An 18,446-nucleotide genomic window follows, 5' to 3' on the forward strand; every position below is an offset into this window, starting at 1 on the left:
AACGGCGAAGCGTCAAACTTTGGAAAGGCGGTTTTCCTTCCGGCTGCTTCGTCTCGCCTCCTTTCTCGAGCGGCCACGCACTGTCAAAAGGCTCCCCTCCTCACTCCGCTGCGTGTGCCTCGCGTGGAGGTCGCCCCTTTTATCTCGAGCTCTTCTTTTGAGTTCCCTCTTTCTTCGCCTGTCCGTCGAGCTCTCCGATCTTTCGGCCAGAGTGGACCATTTCGGCCAGAGTGGACCAGAGTGAGGAGAGAAATGCTGTCGCCTCCACGCTGAACCCAAGTCCGGTCTTTTTCTTCCCCTGGGAAGGCTACTGGACCGGCGCGCGCGGGCGGCGCGGAAAGAACGTGGGTGCACACCGGCCAGTGTGCCTTTTTTCTTCAGCAGTTGTCGAGTTCCTTCGTCAGACGTGACGGGTTTCATCGCGTCAGCGGCGTGTCCGCCTTTCCCCCCTGCTCTTTGAGATCTAGCGGTGCTCTGCGCCTGTGTGTGGGCCCGTCCGGGTACCTTCGCAGATCTGCTAGCCGGGTCGAGGACTGTTTCTTTTCCGGTCATTCCGCCCGCCTTTTTCGAGTCTCTGTGTCGAAATCTCTTCACTTCTCTGTCTTCCCGCGTCTCGTTCCCGCGCTCGGTCGTTCCACTCTCCGCCGCGTGTCTGCGCCGCAGTGTCCAGGCTCCGCTTCCAACACTGCGCCCACCTGCGGTCGTCGTTCTCTGCTGTCTCCGATGACGACTCCGCGCGCAACGGAGGTCGAGAGCGGCTCCACGCCGGCTTCGGCCACAAAGGAGCTTCCAGGCGCTCAAGAAGGGACTGAGGGCTCCACACCGGCTCCCCCCCGCGCAACCCCGAATCAGCCCGCGGCTCGAGAGCCGAGGACAAGGCCGGGCGAAGCGTCTTCCCTTTCAAACTCGTCTCCGGCGGTGGCGAAGGCTGCGCGGCCTTCCAGCGCTCAGTCGCCTTCCGCGACGCGCACTCCGGGGAGCCTCGCCCGAGACGGAGCGGCTGCGGGCCCCGCGAGGCAAACTTCCAGGGAGGCCGAGACGCCGCTTCAGGGCTCGACGGAGGGGGTGGTACGGCGCCTCAGACAAGACTCCGGACTCTCGCGAACGAGTAGCACAACGGCCGCCCGCCATCCCTTCTCGGGCCGAGCGCAGTCCACGCCTGCAGCTGCGCACGCGATTGAAGTTCGTGGAGAGCTGGTCGTGCAGAATGTGGCCACGCTGGAGGAGCTGACGGCGTTGCTCGAAGACGAAAATTCTCCCTTCTCGCTCCAGCTGCAAGACGTCGAACTCCGCGTGGGCCCGAACCAAGTCGCGCGCTTAGGCGCCGCAGTGCCTGCCTTGCATGAGCACCTCCGAGCCATCCAGAGAGAACAGGAAGAGAGCCTCGCTCAACAAAGAAGAGGCGCGGGCGCAGCAGAGGCGACGGCCCGCGGCGCGGCGAGTGTTCTAGGCGTGGGACGAGCGAGAGCGACGGGAGTCTCTGCCGCTTCTTCGGCTTTGAGGACCAACGTTGTTCTTCGGGGAGCCGTCGAAGGGCGAAGGAGCGCCGTCGCCCGCAGCCGGATACCTTCAGCTGCGGCTGCCACGCGGTCGCCCATCGCTGGAGCCGCAGGTCCAGGCGGATCCAGTCGGGCAGCGCCGCCCCGGCGTGTGCTCGCCGGGTCGTCCCCGTCTCCGGGCTCCACGCTGCCTTCTGCCACGGAAGTCCGAGCGGCGCGGGCGCAAGCAGCTTCAGCCGAAGCTGGGTCTCTGGCGAATGCTCAGGAGCAGTCCCAGTCGCTCCTGGCGAGGCTCTCTGAGGTGCAAAAGCAGGTCAAGTCGCTCCTGGCGACCGAAGGCGTGGTTTCTGGGGACGCGAAGAAGGGAAAGGAAGGGAAAGAAGGAGCTGAAGGGGCCAAGAAGGGCGCCGTTGGCGGGGACGGCACGCCGAGCCTCGGCAAGAAGCCGAACGGAAGGGCCAAGGACTTCAGCGCAGACAGCGTCGGCGTCAGCAGCAGCTCGAGGGTGCCGAGTTCCGCAGGTGGCGAACTCAGCGATGTACCGGAGAAAACGCGGAGCGACAGTCTAGCGCAGACAGAGAAGGAGAAGGCAGAGAAGGAAAAGGCAGAGAAGGAGAAGGCAGAAAAGGAAAAGGCTGAGAAGGAGAAGGCAGAGAAGGAGAAGGCAGAGAAGGAAAAGGCTGAGAAGGAGAAGGCAGAGAAGGAGAAGGCTGAGAAGGAGAAGGCTGAGAAGGAGAAGGCAGAGAAGGAGAAGGCTGAGAAGGAGAAGGCTGAGAAGGAGAAGGCTGAGAAGGAAGGAGCACTCGCGCACGAGGACAAAGAAGAAGAAGTCCAACTGGATACGTTGAATACCTTTGTAGGAGCAATCGGGAATATGTTCCGTGGGGTGTTCACTTCTGACGCAGTTGATGAAACTGGAGACCAGGGTGAAGCACCGACGGTCGAGGACATACCGACGCGAGAGGAACCGAATGAAGTCGAAAAAGCAGAAGAAGAAAAGAAGGAACCGGAGGAGAAAGAAGAGGCAACGACGAGCTGGCCATGGTGATGGACATGACGTCGACAGACTCATGAAACAAAACTGCTGCCACAAGCAAGGCCATCTGGTACAGAGTGGAGGGCGGGATGCGGTTTGCCTCGATATTAAAATGAGACAAGAAAGCCGCATGTCATGAGACTTGATTTCCCTAGATGTGTAGGAACCGGTTAGTTTTTATCACGGAGGATGACGTAATGTGACGGCTGCATGTGCCTTTGCGACAGCATAGATGCAGTTGCATCTCGAGACACGGCAGAAAAACACAAAAGAAAGGCAACATAGTGTGTTTTCAACATCCGGTGCCTCATTTGGAAGGCATCATCAATACCTGCTTTGAGCGAAAAACAGATTCCTCTCCTGCCAATCCACTTCTTCGGGTTGCTTCCCAATTGCGCGTTTCACAGATATCTTGGCTCTGTGGTTGTCTCTCGCTTCGCATCACGAGAGGAACCGGGCAATATGAATCCAGATTTCTTGATCGTCAGGTGCTAATGGTCCTCGTGGTGTTCACTTTTTTTTCACTCGCCGCCTTCTCCAAATCCACGTTCTCGTTCCCTCTTTTTTCTTGCCGTCCCTCGCATTTCCTTGTCAGACCCCATCGAGCAACTGATAGTCCATCTTTTTTTTAAGATTGTTAGTCGTCACACCCGAGGTTTGAGACTTCTTCGTCAGGGTACATGTCTGTGGGCTTCGGTGCGAACACTTCATGTGTAATTGTACGCAGGCTTGTGTTTGTTTCCAGTCCCTCATCGCGCATGTCCACCGCCGTGGCATCACTATACAAAAACGCGAACATGGAACACAAAGGCATTTCGCTTGTGAATTTAGATACGCCTGCAGAGGAATATCTGTACACCTCTACATGTCTCCCTGTCTGAAGAGAGCTAAAATAGATCGATACATGCCGTGGCAAGGCGGTCGCGCTGCTGCGGCGACAGTGTGAAGCGACTTTGCAGATATTGCCCTATGCAAGGAAAGGCAAGTGCCTGGCGCCGTATTGCCAGTGGAGTGGTTTCCGTTTTTTCGACTGTTGCGCGATCGGAAATACACGTTCCTGTGTAGCTTGGATTGACGTTCCAGGTGGAGAAGAAAGCTGTCTTTCACCGTCTCGTGTCCGAGGGAAGTAACGGAGAGGGAAACTGTCATAAACGACGGCGTAACGAATTATGGCGCAGCACAGTTACATCTTTCCTCCCTCAGGTATTCCATCTCAAGGGAGAACTCTCCGCTGTTTTTTTTGCACCCTGTACGTGCTGTCGGGGCTGGGCTGAACAGTTTCCGTTTCGTAGCATCAGTCGCGGCACATCGTGTGCCCACAGTAGACTCTCGGCTTCTCTACGTTAGCTCCGTCGGTTTCAGACATGCGCTGAGAGTAACCGCCTTGTCATCTCGCAGCTCCTTCTCTCCTTTCTGTGCTCCCAGCGTTCCTCATGAGCGACAACAGTGCCGCTCTTCCGTGAGCAACCGGCAGCAGGCGGATGCGTAACCGACGCTGGTCTGAGGGTTTCAGTTTCCGGGTTTCAAGAACTCTGAAACAGCGCAAATGGGCCGTTTACCCCGGTTTTCGGCTCTTGGTCCCCGGCCCCTCAAACCCTTTTTAGGATGGGTTGTTAGCTTCTTCCCGTCTAGACGCCACCGACGCACACCGCGGGTTTCCCAAGCAGGCCTTTTTCTTTCTCTATGCGGGCGTACACCGGTACGGACTTAACAGTGGAGCCCCGCCCCTCCGTTACCGTCGTCAGAAAACCCAACAGGGTTTTCGCTCTCTGGCTGCTGAGTCTCCGTTCCACTGAATCTGACGCTGTACGTAGCTCTTGTTCGAATCCGAAAGTACGCCCGCGCGGGTTCTCCCTGTGGCGAGAGAAAATTCGCTTCTGACTGCGGGTCGGTACACAGGAGGAGGAAGTGTATGGTTTCGGCTCGGCTTTCATGATCTGCTTCCTTTTCCCCGTACTCCCTGTCCTCTGGCCTAGATTTCTCTCTTCCCGGTGTCTGCTAGAGCGCCGCTTTTTCTCGCGCGCGCTGCCTCGCGTTCCTAGCCCCGCGGTATTCTCCGCCTCTTGCCCCCACGAGCAGCGGGGCCGAGCCTCTAGCGATGTCGTCTCTCTCCCCCGGCGCGGTTGTTTGAACTGCATTGGCTGTCGAGAGACGGCAGGAAGCAGCCGTTGCGCGATATGGACTCAGGGAGGGGCGTTGGACCCGCTGGATGAGACTCCTCTTCACAGGTCTTGAACCCTCATGGTTGTGTCTTGTGCTACACTGAGAAAAACGAGCGCGAGTTTTGGGGCCAGAAAGAATGCGGGTCTCCTCACACACGCGTCACCACCCCCCTCGTTGCACGCGCAGGGCGGGGCTGGGAAACGGGAAATCGAAGCCCCAACGCGCCGACGTTCAAGTCCCTCTTCCACAGATCTGTCAGGCAAGTTGCTGAGGTTAGGTGAAAGCTGGATCGATCCAGCGTCTCAATGTGTCCAGGTGAGGTCCCCGCGCCTTCAGGTCGCACCTCCTCACCCTCCGATGCTGCTGCTTGTCTAAAACACGCGGAACATGCACTCGCGTTCACGCGCGTGTCCTCGCTGTCAGGGAGATGCCGGTTTCGATGCCTGAGAGGCTACACAACGTTCGTGATTTCCTGCAACCCTTTTGTCAACAAGGGAGGATTTGTGAGGGGCAAGTCCCGGCCATTCACCCCGTCGCTTTTCCCCGTATAGCTTTCCCGGCGCATTGTCGCCAACATTCGCGTGCCGTGTCCAGTGCGGCAATTCCCTTTTTTCTCTCTTCTTCCTCTCTCTTTTCTGAGTGTTTGTGGACTTCTTCACAGTGTCGCGGTAGAAAAGGGCCCAGGCCGCCTGCTGGGAAACTCAGACGAGGTGCGCGATGGGTGGAATGCGGGCCGTGACTCGAGAGAGAGAGAGAGCGACGCCGCAACCGTTTTCTCGCGAATTCCACAGGAACCCGTCCCTTCTGCGTTTCACGCCTACGCCCTGCCGTGTTTTTTCACTCCTTCTACGCGCCAGGCGCTCGAGAACTCGAGAAGGCGTTTGAGGCGGACTCCCTTTCTTTTTTTCTTAAAGCGGCAACCGCCAGCGCCCAGGCCAGGCCTCGATTGTGTCGGAGGTGACCTCTCTTTATCGCCTGCCCGTTTCCTTTTTCTCCGCGCGCGCGTCTCTCTCTCTCTCTTCGTCAGCCTTTTGCCCGTCACGCATCGAGCGGCGATCTCGGCTCTTTTCCCGCGTTTTCCCCTCGACGCTGCCAGCCGCTCCCTCTCGATGTCTCTGTGCCTCGTCTGTGTGCCTGGTCACTTTTCCCCTCCTACCCCTCTCCTCCTTCAGAACGGCCTCTCTATGCTTAGCAAGCCTCTCTGCTGAATCATGCGCCACTCGGCCTCTCCTCCCTGAGAGGGCTAGGCGCCGGGTAGGGAAAGCGCGCGGTTTTCGCGGCCCGCACTCGCCTCTTTTTTCATCTCAGATCTTCGCCTTTGCCTTCTTCACGCGTTTCTCTTTTGCTCATGCCTCTTTTCGATTGGTCGCGAGAGCCATCGCTTTGAAACCGGGAGTCCCCTTAGCGATTTTCGGCATCGGGGGAGAGGGAGAATGGACGAAACACGCAACGCTGGCTGGGTATCTCTGTCTTCCTCGGTCAACAGGCTACAGGCATGTCGTGCACAAGACGGCGGAGCGGGCGAAAGGCCTCGCGGAAACTTCGCCGCGCAAGGCCGCCGTCGAGGCAGATGTGGATCCTCTGAAGCGGGGGCTGGTGTCGCGCGTTCTCGCGTCTTTTCTGCAGCCACAGAGACCCCAGACGACGGGCAGAGAGAGGAAAGCGAGGCCGTGGAGGGAGCAGCGGCGGCTGAAGAAAACACGGGGAACGAGCCGGCGGTCGCGTCTCGGAAGCCCTCTGAGAGCTGCGCAGAGGAAAGGAGACAAACACGACGGCAACTGGCGAGGAGAGGCGAAACAGAAGGCCAGCAAGAGAACGAACCCCACATATGTCGTCCTTCGAAGTCACCGTCAGCCTTGCGGGGCTCTTCTCGTCCGCAGGTGACACACCGGGACGAGGCTGCGGAATCTTCAGGAGGGACGCAACACGAGGGAACGGAAGACACTCGGCAGGCCTCAGTTCGCCGCGCGGCTTCCGGTCGGCCGCTGCGCGCCTCGGCCTCGCGTGCCCCGCCTTGTCTCGCTTCGCTCGATTCGCCGTTCTCTTCTCTCTCCGCGGCCTCTGTGCCGTGTTGTCCCGCGCTGCTTCCCTCCCTGCGGACGCCGACCGCCCAGTCGCCTACGAACCTTGGAGACTCCGCAAGTCCCCAGAAGGGTTCTCGAACGCGCTTGCTCGGCCAGCTCTCGTCGAGCGACAAGGAGAATCGCGTGACGAAGGCAGTCAACAAGGAGCCGTCTCCTCGGACTCCTCGCTCGTCTCCATCTCTGTGTCTTTGGTCTCGGCAAAGGACGAGGGCCGAGAAGAAGGCCCGCGCGGCCGTCTCCTCGTTTTCCCCGAGGTCTCTTGCTTCGGCCGAGACACGCGAAGCCGAAGACGGGGCGGAAGCGCTCCCGATGCGAGCTCCTGCTGGAACATGCAAGGCACACGTGTCTTCTGTTTCCACCGGATTACCCTGTTCGGGGGAGGGTGGACAAGAAAGAACAGACGACACACGGAAAGCATCTTTGCGCTCACGAAACAAAAAGGTATCTCTCGGAGGCCGAGACCAGGCACAGGGTTCCCCGGCGCGCTTGCCGTCGTCCGCCTCGGCGCAAGGCGCGCATGCATCGCGTGACGACAGCTTGAGGGCCAAGGGTGAAGGACACACGGAAAGGAGAGCGGTGCACGGACGGGAAAGAGCACAAGGGAGAGCGGACTCTGAGAAGAACGGAAAAAAATGCAGACGCAAGAAGCAGGAGGGAGGGGAAACCCTCGCTCTTCCGCTTTCAGATCGCCGTCGGCCGCAAACCTCGTGGAAGCCAAAGACTTGTCCTCCGCCTGAGATAACCGGCCAGGAGCCCCAGGGCCAGAGCCAAAATCTCCCGACTGCGTGTCCGTCTTTCGCTTCTGTCCTTCCCCCTCCCGGTCTCTCTGCGCTTGCCTCTCCGACCCGGGAGCCCGAACGCGTCTCCCTTCCGACCGCGCTCCGCGCCTCGCCGGATGGAGACGCAACTCCAAAGACAAGAGGGCCTCCGCCACCCGGGGCGCGGGCCCAGAATCTTGGAAACCGACTCGACCCGCGTCTCGCCCTCGCCGCAGCGGCGCTGGCGACAGGCAGCAGAGGCGCCTCGCCAGGAGGGATCGAAACCCCGCATGCACGGACTCCTCAACAACCACAGGAGCCTCGCGTGAGATGTGAACCGGCGACGACAGTGGCCAGCCGCGGACCGGCAGGGACACCGGCTGCTGACCAGGCGACTGGGGGCTCTGTGCTGGTCGGGGACAGAAGAGACACGCCCGGGGACCTTCGCCCTCAGAGGAGAGGGGACCCAGATTTCGATGTGGGAACACCTCGTCTGTCTCTGCCTTTTCCAGGAGCCGGAGGGGCTGCACGGGTCGGTTCGCATCCTTTTGCGGAGTCGTTAGTCCAAATGCATCTTCAGCAGTTGCAGATGGAAAAGCAGACCCAGCAGCTTCTGTCTTCGGCTTTAGGTGCCCAGCTGGTGCTTCCTCTTTCTGTCCTCCTGCCTTCTTTTACATTTGGCGGTGCGTCCGCCTGCTTTCCAGCGACACTCCACACGGCGGTGGATCAGGCAGGCGACGACGGAAGCAAGATCCCACAAAGAGTGTCTCCTGCCAGTCTCGCTTCGTCAGTTTTGTCCTCGGACGCTGCCCCGTTTATCGAGCCTTCTTCACTCAAGCGCTCCGGCCGTCGGCTAACAACCTTTCCAGAGGCAGCGCCTCGGGCGACGTCTCTTCCTGCTTGGGATTCGACGAAAAGCGAAAGTCTGCGTTCGCCGTCGTTTTGCGGCGTGGCGAGTCGCGACTATCCGCCGGTGAAGGGCCTTTCTTTCGCCCCGAAGGGGACACCGGTCTCTCTCCGCGGGGAGACGTTCCTTGCGGAGGACGACCTCTGGCTGGTTTCCTTTGTTCTGAAACGCCCCAGAAGCGAAGAGCCTCGATGCCGTTCTCAGCGCAGACGCTCGTCCCCTTCGTGTTCTGTGCGACTCTTCGATTGTCCCTCTTCATCGGACCCCAGTTGCGGTGACCCGGTAGTGCTGGGAGACCAGCACGGGGGCGACGAGACACGGAGAACGCCCCACGCGGATGCGCAAGAAGGTCCCGGAGCCCGTGCCTCAAGGGAGACAGGCGAAGACCCCACAAGGGAGGGAGGGGGAGAGAAGGGGAGCGACGAGAACGCGAGTGACTCCCAGAGGCTGCGGGAGGGATCAGAGGGATTCCTGGAAGAAGACAAGAAGAGCACGGAGGAGCTGAAAGAGCCAAGTGCATCTACGTGTTCCTCTGGGGGCGCAACAAGCGGAGGGGAGGAGGCGAACCCGACGAAAACGAGTGCAGGCTCTCACCCCGGAATGGAGAGCGCGAAGGACGCGGCGTCGGCCGCGATTCCGTCACCGGTAAGCGAAGACATGACCGAGGCGACAGAGGAAGACAGAATAGATGAAGCACACGTTCAAGGCGAAGGAGAGGAAAGGGAGGAGGAAGAACGATGCTGGAAGACATTCGGCGTGGCGGAGTATGGTGACGAAGAGTCGGCGCGCGAGGCGGCTCTTCTGTTTATGCTGAAATTCAGTAAAGAGGGAGTCGTCATCCTCGACGGCCATACACAAGACAGTCTGGATGCCGTACGTCGTCCCACGGGGTCCACAGAAAAAGAAGAGGCGGAAGACGATGAGGAAGAAGAGGAAGAAGAGGAGGAAGAAGAAGAGGAAGAGGAAGAAGAAGAGGAAGAGGAAGAAGAGGAGGGACAGGTGAAGATGCACAGAGATGGAGTCGACGAGTCGATGAATCAAGGAGCGGGGATGGCGTGTGCGCGGGAAGATGGAAAGAGAAGGCAATCAAGGCGTTTTTTTAGGAAGGGTGCAGAAAGTCGCGATTTTTGGTCAGAATGGATATTCGATGAAGGTGGATTGCCTCGGCAAATCCTCGGCACGAGAACTGCTCCCGCCCCTGCTGCGCCGCCTGCCTCTTCGCACCTCGCGGCTTCTCTATCCCCAGATCCTCGAGGGGATCTGGAGCTTCTGGGTCGGAAACGAGGGCGTCCACGAAAAGGCGAGCATCGCGCGTCGTTGGTTCTGGGCAAGAAAGGGAAACGTTCCGCTGGGAGCTGTGTTTCGTTTCCGGTTTCCCTTTCCGGCGCGGACCGGGCCTTCCTCCGCTCTCGCCCTCTCCCGTCTCTTCGCAAGTGTGTGTCCCCGTCCCCTCCTGGGGAACTTCACAGAAAACGGCGAAAACTGCTGACCATGTCGCTCGCCGCCGCTGTCTCCGAGGCCGGCTGCGGGCGAAGCGATGCATGTGCGCGAGAGGCGAGGCAGGTTGAGAGCCGCCTTTTATCGGAAGGGGAGAATCCACGGAAGATCTTCAGGGATCGACTGAATGCAGTCTTGGGGAGAGACATGGATACCGAACAGAGAGACGACGAGGAAGCTTTGAGGGAACAGCAAGCGCGTGAACACTCGAGAATGGGGCAACTCCTCTGTCGAAATCATCTCATGACAGGCAGCTTCGTCCCTACAGGACATGAATGGCTGCTTGACAACCTAGACGACCTCGAAAAAGAACCCTTTTCTGCAGAACCCCTCGTAAGTCCCACCAACCACACCTTATTCGACTCATTATGTATGTATGTATGTATGTATGTATGTATGTATGTATGTATGTATGTATGTATGTATATATATATATATATATATATATAATGAGCCGATCACGCAATGTGTGCCGCTCTCGTTATATACACATGTGTATGCATACACACACGTGTGCATACGTACTGTGTTTCAAAGTGCAAACGAATAACTCACGAGTAACTGTATCCCACGATATACAAATACTGTGCCCATCAATGGGAAGAGCGACAGCGTATGTCTCCACTGCCTTTCGCATACGCTCGGCATCGTCCGCACACGCGATACGCATATTCAGTCGCACATGGTGCAAAATACGTGAACGACAGACTGGAGCTCGTTTTCCTTGTCCAAGGATCCTTCTTACAGGTGTATCTGTACATGCACTTAGTACACGGGCTTTTCATACGCGTAAGCCGCTTTGTCTCACAGCCTACCTCCTACAACCATGGAGCCTGCTTGGACCGGAAGAAGACATGTGGGTGTTCCTGTGTCTCTCAATGACTTCCCATTTATGTTTATAACTGTGTACGTATATAGTGCACGTGTAGTACGTATATGGTGCACGTATAGTACGTATATAGTGCACGTATATATATATATATATATGCATAAAATCTCTCCTTCGGGAGATGGTCGAAGCGTTGCCGGCCTTGTGTCGGTCTGGAGGCCTGCTCAACAGAGTGCTTTCTGTTGGATCGAGATGGGCAAAGGGTCGACCGTGGATTTTCTCGTGCGTTTGTGTGTTCCGGCAGTCCTCGGCGTGGTACCTGATGCAGTTGAAGCTGCATGCACTGAAGCTCCGGCCTAGGGGGCCGTTGACAGCGCGTACCGCTCACGACATCTTATCTTCACATGACAATTTCTACTTCCATAGTCCGTACTCGCAGGAGAATTTCCTTCATCGGCTTCGCTGCCGTTTTGCTTCCGACGCCAGTGCACCCGCACAACAGGCTGTCGGTCGCACTTCCCACTTTGAGCTCGGGGCTTCGTCCCTTGCGTCGCTTTCCTGTTCGCCGCGATCAGCGGAGAGTGCGCACGCTGACGCCCCGACAGCCGGAGCTTCTCCCCAGCGCGAACACTGGGCGGGCAGTCCAGGTGGAGGTCCAGCGCATGCAGCTGGAACGGGGTTTCCCGTCCGCGCTATAGGGGGACACCTGGCGCCTTCGCCACCGAGGCAGGAAGTGCACCGTTCCCTCCCGGCTTCGCCGTCTGTGGCGCCGCGAACGTCTCTCGTCCCGGGTCCAGCAGCAGGCGCACTGGCGAATCTTGCCGCCTCCTTGCTGGCGAAGCACGAGTTGAAGACGGGAAGTCCGTGGGTTCTGCCGTCGCTCTCTACGCCCCAGTCGCTGGTGAGGGAGCAGGTCTGTCAGCTGCGTGCGGATTTGCCTGCGCCGGCAAAAGCCTGTCACTCTGCGGATCGTATCGGAAAGACTCCAGAAGACACTGGTGCCGCACCCATGACACAGAATCGTGGCCTCGCTTCCTTCCATGCTCCGCTCGCCGAAAAGTTGATCTTGGCTCGACGCCTGCTGTATCTCAGCCAGGGTGGGGGCGTAGGGGTGTCGGAGGCAGGAGCGACAGCGGCGAACCCGCCGCCTTCTCCGGCCGTGGTAGAGCGGGACAAGGTGGTGGAGCAGTCTGATCAGGCGCAGTCGCCGGCGACGCTTCAGCGTGTCCAGGCTCGTGTCTTGGAGAGCTCGAAGGGTCGCCGTTCTCGCCAGGTACAGGCGAGTGTGCAGCCACTGGACGTCTTGTCTCAGTCGCAACTGGGAGGCAATCGAAGGGAGACCGCGTCGGTTTGCAAGCAGGCGCCAGGCCAGCAGGAGGCCGGCCTCGACTCGCCATGGAGGGCGAACGTGAAGGTGGCGCGAGACGCTCTGCAGCCCCGGAGGTCGAGGGACAGGTCCCCTGGAGAATCAGAAGCTTCGTCCTGCGCCTCAGAGGGCATGCAGCAGCGGGTGCCGCAGCCGACGTCTCCAAAGGCTGCAGCAGGGATCCGCGGAGACGGCGCGCGTGACCCAGATTCGCAGCGTGTGGAAGGCCAGCGAGCGCGCGCGTGCGTGCAACGTTTGCAGGCTGAAGACGCGAACGAGGCGGACCTGGCAGGCGGCTTGGGAGGTTCAGAGCCTGTGGGAACGGGGAGAAGGGAGAGCGGTGGCGAGACGCGGGAGGTGTGGTCGGCGACTGAGGCAGATCAGCTTCGCACGGAGTTGATGGAAAAACAGAGAGAGTTGATAGCCCAGTCGCAGATGCTGGAGAGAGAGAAGGACTTCTTTTCTGTCGAGCAGGACAAGTGGCCGGAGACGCGGAAGGAGAGCTTCTACGCGCAGCTCGTCGAGAAGCAACGCGAACTCCTGCAGTCCATTGAGAAGCAAAAGGAACGGCTGCTGCAGTCTCAGGTGACAGCACAACAGAAACGCGAATCCAGGTCCGCACAGGCGACAGAGCAGCGGAAGGACGCAGGGCCCGCGGGCTCCGAAACAGTGGCCCAGGCACGCGGGAACGAGCCCTGTGGGCGAGTCTCAGCTCCAGAAAAGAAAGCGACGGACGTGCAGCCTCTCCCCTGCTCGGCGCCGCGAGCGAAACATCCCGATGCGTCTCTTCACGCTCCGACAGGACAGCAAGTGGCGGGCAACTGCGTTCCGCAGGCGCGCATCCCGGCGAGGGCGGACGAGGCGCATCCCGAGTCTCCGCGGGCCAAACAGCAAACGGAGGCTGGGCTCCTCTCACCGTCCACAAGGAGCACCACGGACGAGAAACGGAGATCCACCGATCTTGCAGAGAACGGTTCAGCTCTGACCCGTGGAGACCGTGGGTTCGAGGGAACGAGCCAAGAGGACAGTGCTGGCGAGCAGCGTCCAGGCGATGGGGTCCGAGAGACATGGAGATCTGGAGCCGATACCGAAACGAAGCACGAGAAGCAACGCGGCGCACAGCAAGGAGTGGAGGACAGGCCGAAGACGGGGGCGTGTGGAGGGGAGCGACACGACACGCGCCAAGAGAAGCTGAGAAATGCAACAGACGGAGGTAAACAGCAGACTTGCACTGAAAAGCAGGGGCGGTGATTTGGGGAGTGTCTCAGACACCCGCTGTGTGTGGGGGGGGTTACGGTGTAGGTGCGGTAGATCAGAGAACCTTCGTGGTTCACAATCAGACACAGCGCTAGAGTGATTCATGTGATTGTGCTGCAATCGCGCTCGACGGAGGTTCATCAACCGTGTGTATAGATGTAAGTGCTTGCGTACTTTCGTGTTTATTCCCTGTCCAGTGGCCAGAAGCGTCGTCGTGTCGATTGTTGGCTTCCGTGCAACGCATGCAGCGTCCAGTCTCGCTGCGTCTTCGCGATATGGATCTCCATGAGTACCCCCGAGCTCGTATGTTTTCTCGTCTCCAGTTTTCTCCCTCTTCACTCCTTGTCTCTCTGTTTCCGCTTGCTTGTTGTTTCGGCTGGCCTCCAGGGTCGGCTACTTTAGCTGGAACCGCCGTCGACGTGCGCACAGCAGGGGCGTGTTCTCGAGCGCATGCTTCGGCCTCTTTCGTCGGTGTTCCTCTGCTTTCCTCGTCAACCGTTGTGTCCCCATCCGCCCTTCTGCGTCCTGCGACGCCGCGCTCTTCCGTCGCTTCTGGAGCGTCCCAGCACGCGCCTTTGGAGACCGCGTCTCCGTCGAGTTCAGCGCGTGCCTTGGGCTGTGTGACGGCTTCGAGCGGGCCTCGTATAGAAGCCGCAAACGGCCGCACGCGTGGCGAACACGGCAGCGGAACTGCTCCCGTTGTCCCCGTTGTATGCGGCGTGAATCCTGCCGCGTGTCGGGCAGCGCCTCTTTTGAATCTCGCTTCTCTGGCGCCTCTGCACCATCTTCTGTATCCCGCGCTCCATCGCCAGCTCGTGGCCGCCTGTGAGGTCTCCGCAGCCCAGCGTTCGTGTGTCCCACGGGACGCTGAACTCGGGGACCTTCTCCAGAACTACCTTCTGCCGATGCCTCTCGCAGGCGCAGCCGGGGCTCCTGGCGGCGGCGCCTTCTTCCCCGCCTCGCTGTCGTCTCCCCTGTCGTCTGTGTCTCCTCGGCCTGTCTCGGCGCCCCTTCCTCATCTCGCCACGGGCGTGTGGGTACAACAGGGCGAGAGCGGGACCGCCCCGCTGCTGTCTCCGCTGGCGACAGAGCGTACAGCCGCTGCGCCTGGGGAGTGCGTGAAGGGAGACAGGAAGGCCGGAAGCGAGAAGCAGCCGAAGGACAAAGGGCCCAGAGGACTTGGAGGGACAGGCGAGAGCCGACAGGCGCCGTCCATTCCTCCGCTCGAAAGACTCGTCGACATCGCCATGGCTTACAGCAGCTGTCTTCCGCCTTGCGCGCCTCTTCGAGGTGGACACGACGATGGGCACAGTGTCAGTCCCGGCGCGAGAAGCAAAAAGGGTAAGCTTGCCGTCGTGGTCATCCCCCCTCTCGCGCTTTAATGAGTAACACCCCTCGGAAGGCGGCCCGAGGTCTTCTCCAGGTTCCTCGGGTCTCGTCTGTCTCCTGCCCCCTCGCCGGTAACATTCGACGTGAAATGTGTCTCCCTCGTCCTGGCGCCTTTCGCCGCAGGCGCTGCTCGTTGTCCCTCCCATCGATTTCGTCTTCTCCCCGTGCGTGTTCTTGTCTCCGCTCGCCTCTTCGCATTTCGTTTCTTCATTCGCCACAAACCTAAGCTCCGGTCTGCCTGCTGTTGTCTGTTTGCCGTCTCAGCAGCGCCGAAGGCTGGACCCGATGCGTCGCAGAGACCGAACAGACTCCACCACCACCAGCCTCTGCGCTGCGTGTGGTTTCTCGACGCTTCGTCCGCCTCTGCTTCGCCTCTCGCTGCCGGCAATGCGATTGCCAAACAACGGCCCTCCCCGTCCCGGCGTACCTCCGTCGCCAGCTGCACGGATGCTGCTGAGCTTCGCGAGAAAGAGAAAGGCGGAGGCCTGCGGGAAGGGCAATGGTGTTGTTCGCGGTCACATCCGAAAGGACGGTCGACGGGGACGACATTCTCTGTTAAACTCTTTGGATGTAAGTCGGCCTTGTGTGTGTCCCTGCTTGCGTCGCCGCCTCCTTTGCATCCGTCCGTGTGGACAGTGGGCCGCCTCAGTTTTTTCGTGACTTCCACGCCTCGTCGCCTTCGCTTCCCTCGTCTCGGCGATGGCGCTATCCCTCTCCTCTCTCTGCGCTCCGTTCTTTCTCCTCCTGGACCACGTTTGACTTGTCGCTCTTCTGATCTTTCGCCCGGCCTCTCCCACCTCTCGCTTTGGCTGCACAGCCCGGAGACTGCAGCCGCTCTCGCCTGCTGTGTGTCACCCCTCCGGGCTCCATACGCGATGCTCGAGCGTGGATGTGTGGAGATTCGTTGGCCCACTCGCGTCCATCTGGTTTCTGCTGTCTTCAGATGAAGAGGCAAAGAGGCTGGCCCTGTACACAGCCCTCTACGCGTACTCTCCCCAAGACAGACAGGAAGTCCTCCAGGTGCGTCCCGCGCGTGGTGCCGAGCGTCTGTCCTCTCTGTGCCTTTCCCCGACGCGGTGGGCTCTGGAATATCTCTTTCATCGCCCCAGCTCTCTGTTGACTCGCTTCGCTCTTTCGTCCGTAGCCGCTCCTCGCTCTCGTCTTCTGTGCAGGCGCGCGTTTCGACCGCTCACCCCCTGCGACGTCTCGTTCTCTTTCTGCGGTCTCCGGGCTCTGGAGGAGACAGGCATGTGCTGCTGACGCATACAGTCGGGATTCTGTCCCTGGTGTCCTAAACGCATAAAGTCGTAAATGCACGTGCCGGGTGGCAGGTGCGGCGGTTGGAGGAAGGCGAAAGCTGTCGTTAAATGGATGTGGATGGGCAGCAAAAGTGCAAACGTAGCTTGAGGCGCGTGTTCACTCCTTTTTCATCTCCAGTAACTTCACGCCTCCTGCGACGTGGTTTTGCTGTGTCTCTGTGTGTTTCACGCTCGTCCTTTTCCACCTTCTTGTAGTTCTGAGGATCAAGGTTTGTCTCATGTTCCGTGTCACAGGAGCTAATCGACGAGGCGGTCGCAGCTTCGTCCTCCTCTCCTTCGGCTTCTCCTCTCCCTAACCCGGAGCGTTTTTCCGGCATTCTGGAGATGCAGCGGAAACCCGCTTCTCTCGCTTCGCCGCCCGACGCGTCGCTCGCGCCTGCGATCTGCGTGCGTCTGGAGGCGTGCACTTTTCCGCTGCCAGGTGAGAAGAGAGGAAAAGACGGAGGAGACAGCCGTCCAGGGGAAAGGACAACGAGTGGTCCAAAACCAGCAGTCCGACGTTTTTCTGTGTTTGCGGCGGACTTAAGAGGAGCAACACGAGCGCAAAAGGCGGGCCCAGAGGCAGCAACAAATCGGCGGGTCTCGCCTCCCTCGGTCGCGCCGACGGCTGAACGGTCTCCGTGAGAGACCGGATAGTCGGTTGGGAGAAGTCTCACGCGAGCGTCGCCGTGTTCGGCGTTCCTAGTCTGTGCCGAGGCATTGTGTCACCTATGTGGGCGTATACACGGTTTTCCAAAAAAAGACTTCGATGCGGCCATGCGAGCGGAGGACAAGCAAAAATCGGTGAGTGTGCTCCTCGGGTGTGTGATACGCGTGATGTGTGTGCCTGGATGTTTCTGTCTTTTCAGTTCTCTCGGGGTCGTCCTTTCGTTCCTCGCATGCGTCGTCTGGGGGAAGTGGAGCCAAGGCTCCTCCGGCGAATGTGTCTCGTGCTCGGCCGAGTCTTCTCCTTTCGCACCCCGGCGCTGTCTCCCGAAACGGCAAGGCTTCCCAGTCCCGGCAGCCCCGAGCCTCACCGAGGCTTCCGGCGTTGTCGCCTTCTTCTCGGTCTTCAGTTCTGGCCGCGAGCAAGAAAGGAGAGACCAGTGGCGAGGCTGACCAAGAGACGAAGCTGCGGGCCGTGGAGACAGGAGAGAAGACAGGAAGGCGAGAAAATAGAAGACGCACTCCCGACATTTTCGCGGGGAACAACGAGAACGTGGCGAGAAAGCGGGAGAAGAGCCGGTCGCCTCGCTCTTTGCGTAGGCGTCATTTTTCTTCGGGTCAGCTGCGGATGCAAGAGGGAAGTGGAAGAGCGACGACGCGTCGTTTGGGAGTTGAGAGGGAGGAAACGAAGACGGCGCGACAGTCAACGGACTCCTTCGAGACGAACGGCAGCAATGGGGCAGGGCAAAACGGCAGTGTTGAATTGGCGAGCGTCTCTGGCCTGAATGTGCGCCATTGTCGCAGTGTCGCTGTAAAGGCGATCGCTGGGAAACGTGGACAAAATAGCGAAAGCGTTTCTTGCCGCCTCCGATCTTCATCCTCATCCTCGGTTTCCGTCTCCTCTTCGTCTTCTGCCTCGACCTCTTCTTCGCAGTGTGGCGCTTCCTCTGTTCGACTGTCGTCTCTCTCTGGGCCGGAGCGAGGCGAGGAACGCCCGACAGGTGCCTGTCCGCGGGCCTCGCGCTCGAGAGCCATATGGCTTTCTTCTCGTGCTGCGACGTTGCGTTCGAGCCCTCCGGCTGCGGGCGGAGGCGAAGTTGTGGGACAGGCCAGGGAAGAGAGAAGGACTAGGAAAGGTGCGTGAGAAGCGCTCAGCCGGCGAGAAGACTCGCCGCCAACAGGTAGAGACAGCAAGAACGGCACACAGAACAAAGCGGAAGAACCAGAGACTGCAAGCGCAGGAGTTGTTTTTCCGCGTGGAGCAGAACCAAGCCAGCGGAAAGACGGGAAAGGACATGTGGAGGCAACGAGTAACGGTGTCGCCTCGGCGTGCGGAAGAATGTACTTGGCGAGGACTGGACCACGATAGATGAAAGGAGGCAGCGTCCGAGGAAGAAGGAAGGCAGAAGAAGAGAGGGGGCTAGAAACACAAAGGCACACGAGAGAGAGACGAACCAATGCAGAGAGGTACGTAGCTAGTGCTTCACATGGGTGTATGCAATTCGTAGGTATTCGAGGGAACGAATGAGAGTCGTCGGGCTGTTGAGTCATCCTGCTTCCGGTGGGCAGCGCGCGAGAGGGATGTTTGTGCACGTCGGTTTTGTTACGCCTCAGTTTTTTTGTCAACGCACCGGTAGCCGACTTCCTTCTTTCTTAGGTGTCAGCAATCAGCCGGATACAGGTGTTTCTCTTGGCTG

General features: G+C 59.4%; 2 protein-coding genes across 2 annotated transcripts; both read left to right on the top strand.

The window, feature by feature from the left end:
• Positions 1 to 723: 723 nt before the first annotated feature.
• On the top strand, positions 724 to 2,547 carry NCLIV_012610 (conserved hypothetical protein; the record flags this gene model as incomplete). Its single annotated transcript, XM_003881447.1, has 1 exon — positions 724 to 2,547. The coding sequence occupies one exon, from the start codon at positions 724 to 726 to the stop codon at positions 2,545 to 2,547; it is 1,824 nt and encodes a 607-aa protein (XP_003881496.1).
• A 3,584-nt stretch (positions 2,548 to 6,131) lies between these two features.
• On the top strand, positions 6,132 to 17,893 carry NCLIV_012620 (uncharacterized protein; the record flags this gene model as incomplete). Its single annotated transcript, XM_003881448.1, has 7 exons — positions 6,132 to 10,277; positions 11,078 to 13,352; positions 13,784 to 14,737; positions 15,050 to 15,355; positions 15,729 to 15,805; positions 16,339 to 16,525; positions 16,953 to 17,893. 7 exons carry the CDS (start codon positions 6,132 to 6,134, stop codon positions 17,891 to 17,893), a joined length of 8,886 nt encoding a protein of 2,961 aa, XP_003881497.1.
• Positions 17,894 to 18,446: the final 553 nt, after the last annotated feature.

This window comes from Neospora caninum, chromosome V (assembly GCF_000208865.1).
Source record: "Neospora caninum Liverpool complete genome, chromosome V".
NCBI lineage: Eukaryota > Apicomplexa > Conoidasida > Eucoccidiorida > Sarcocystidae > Neospora > Neospora caninum.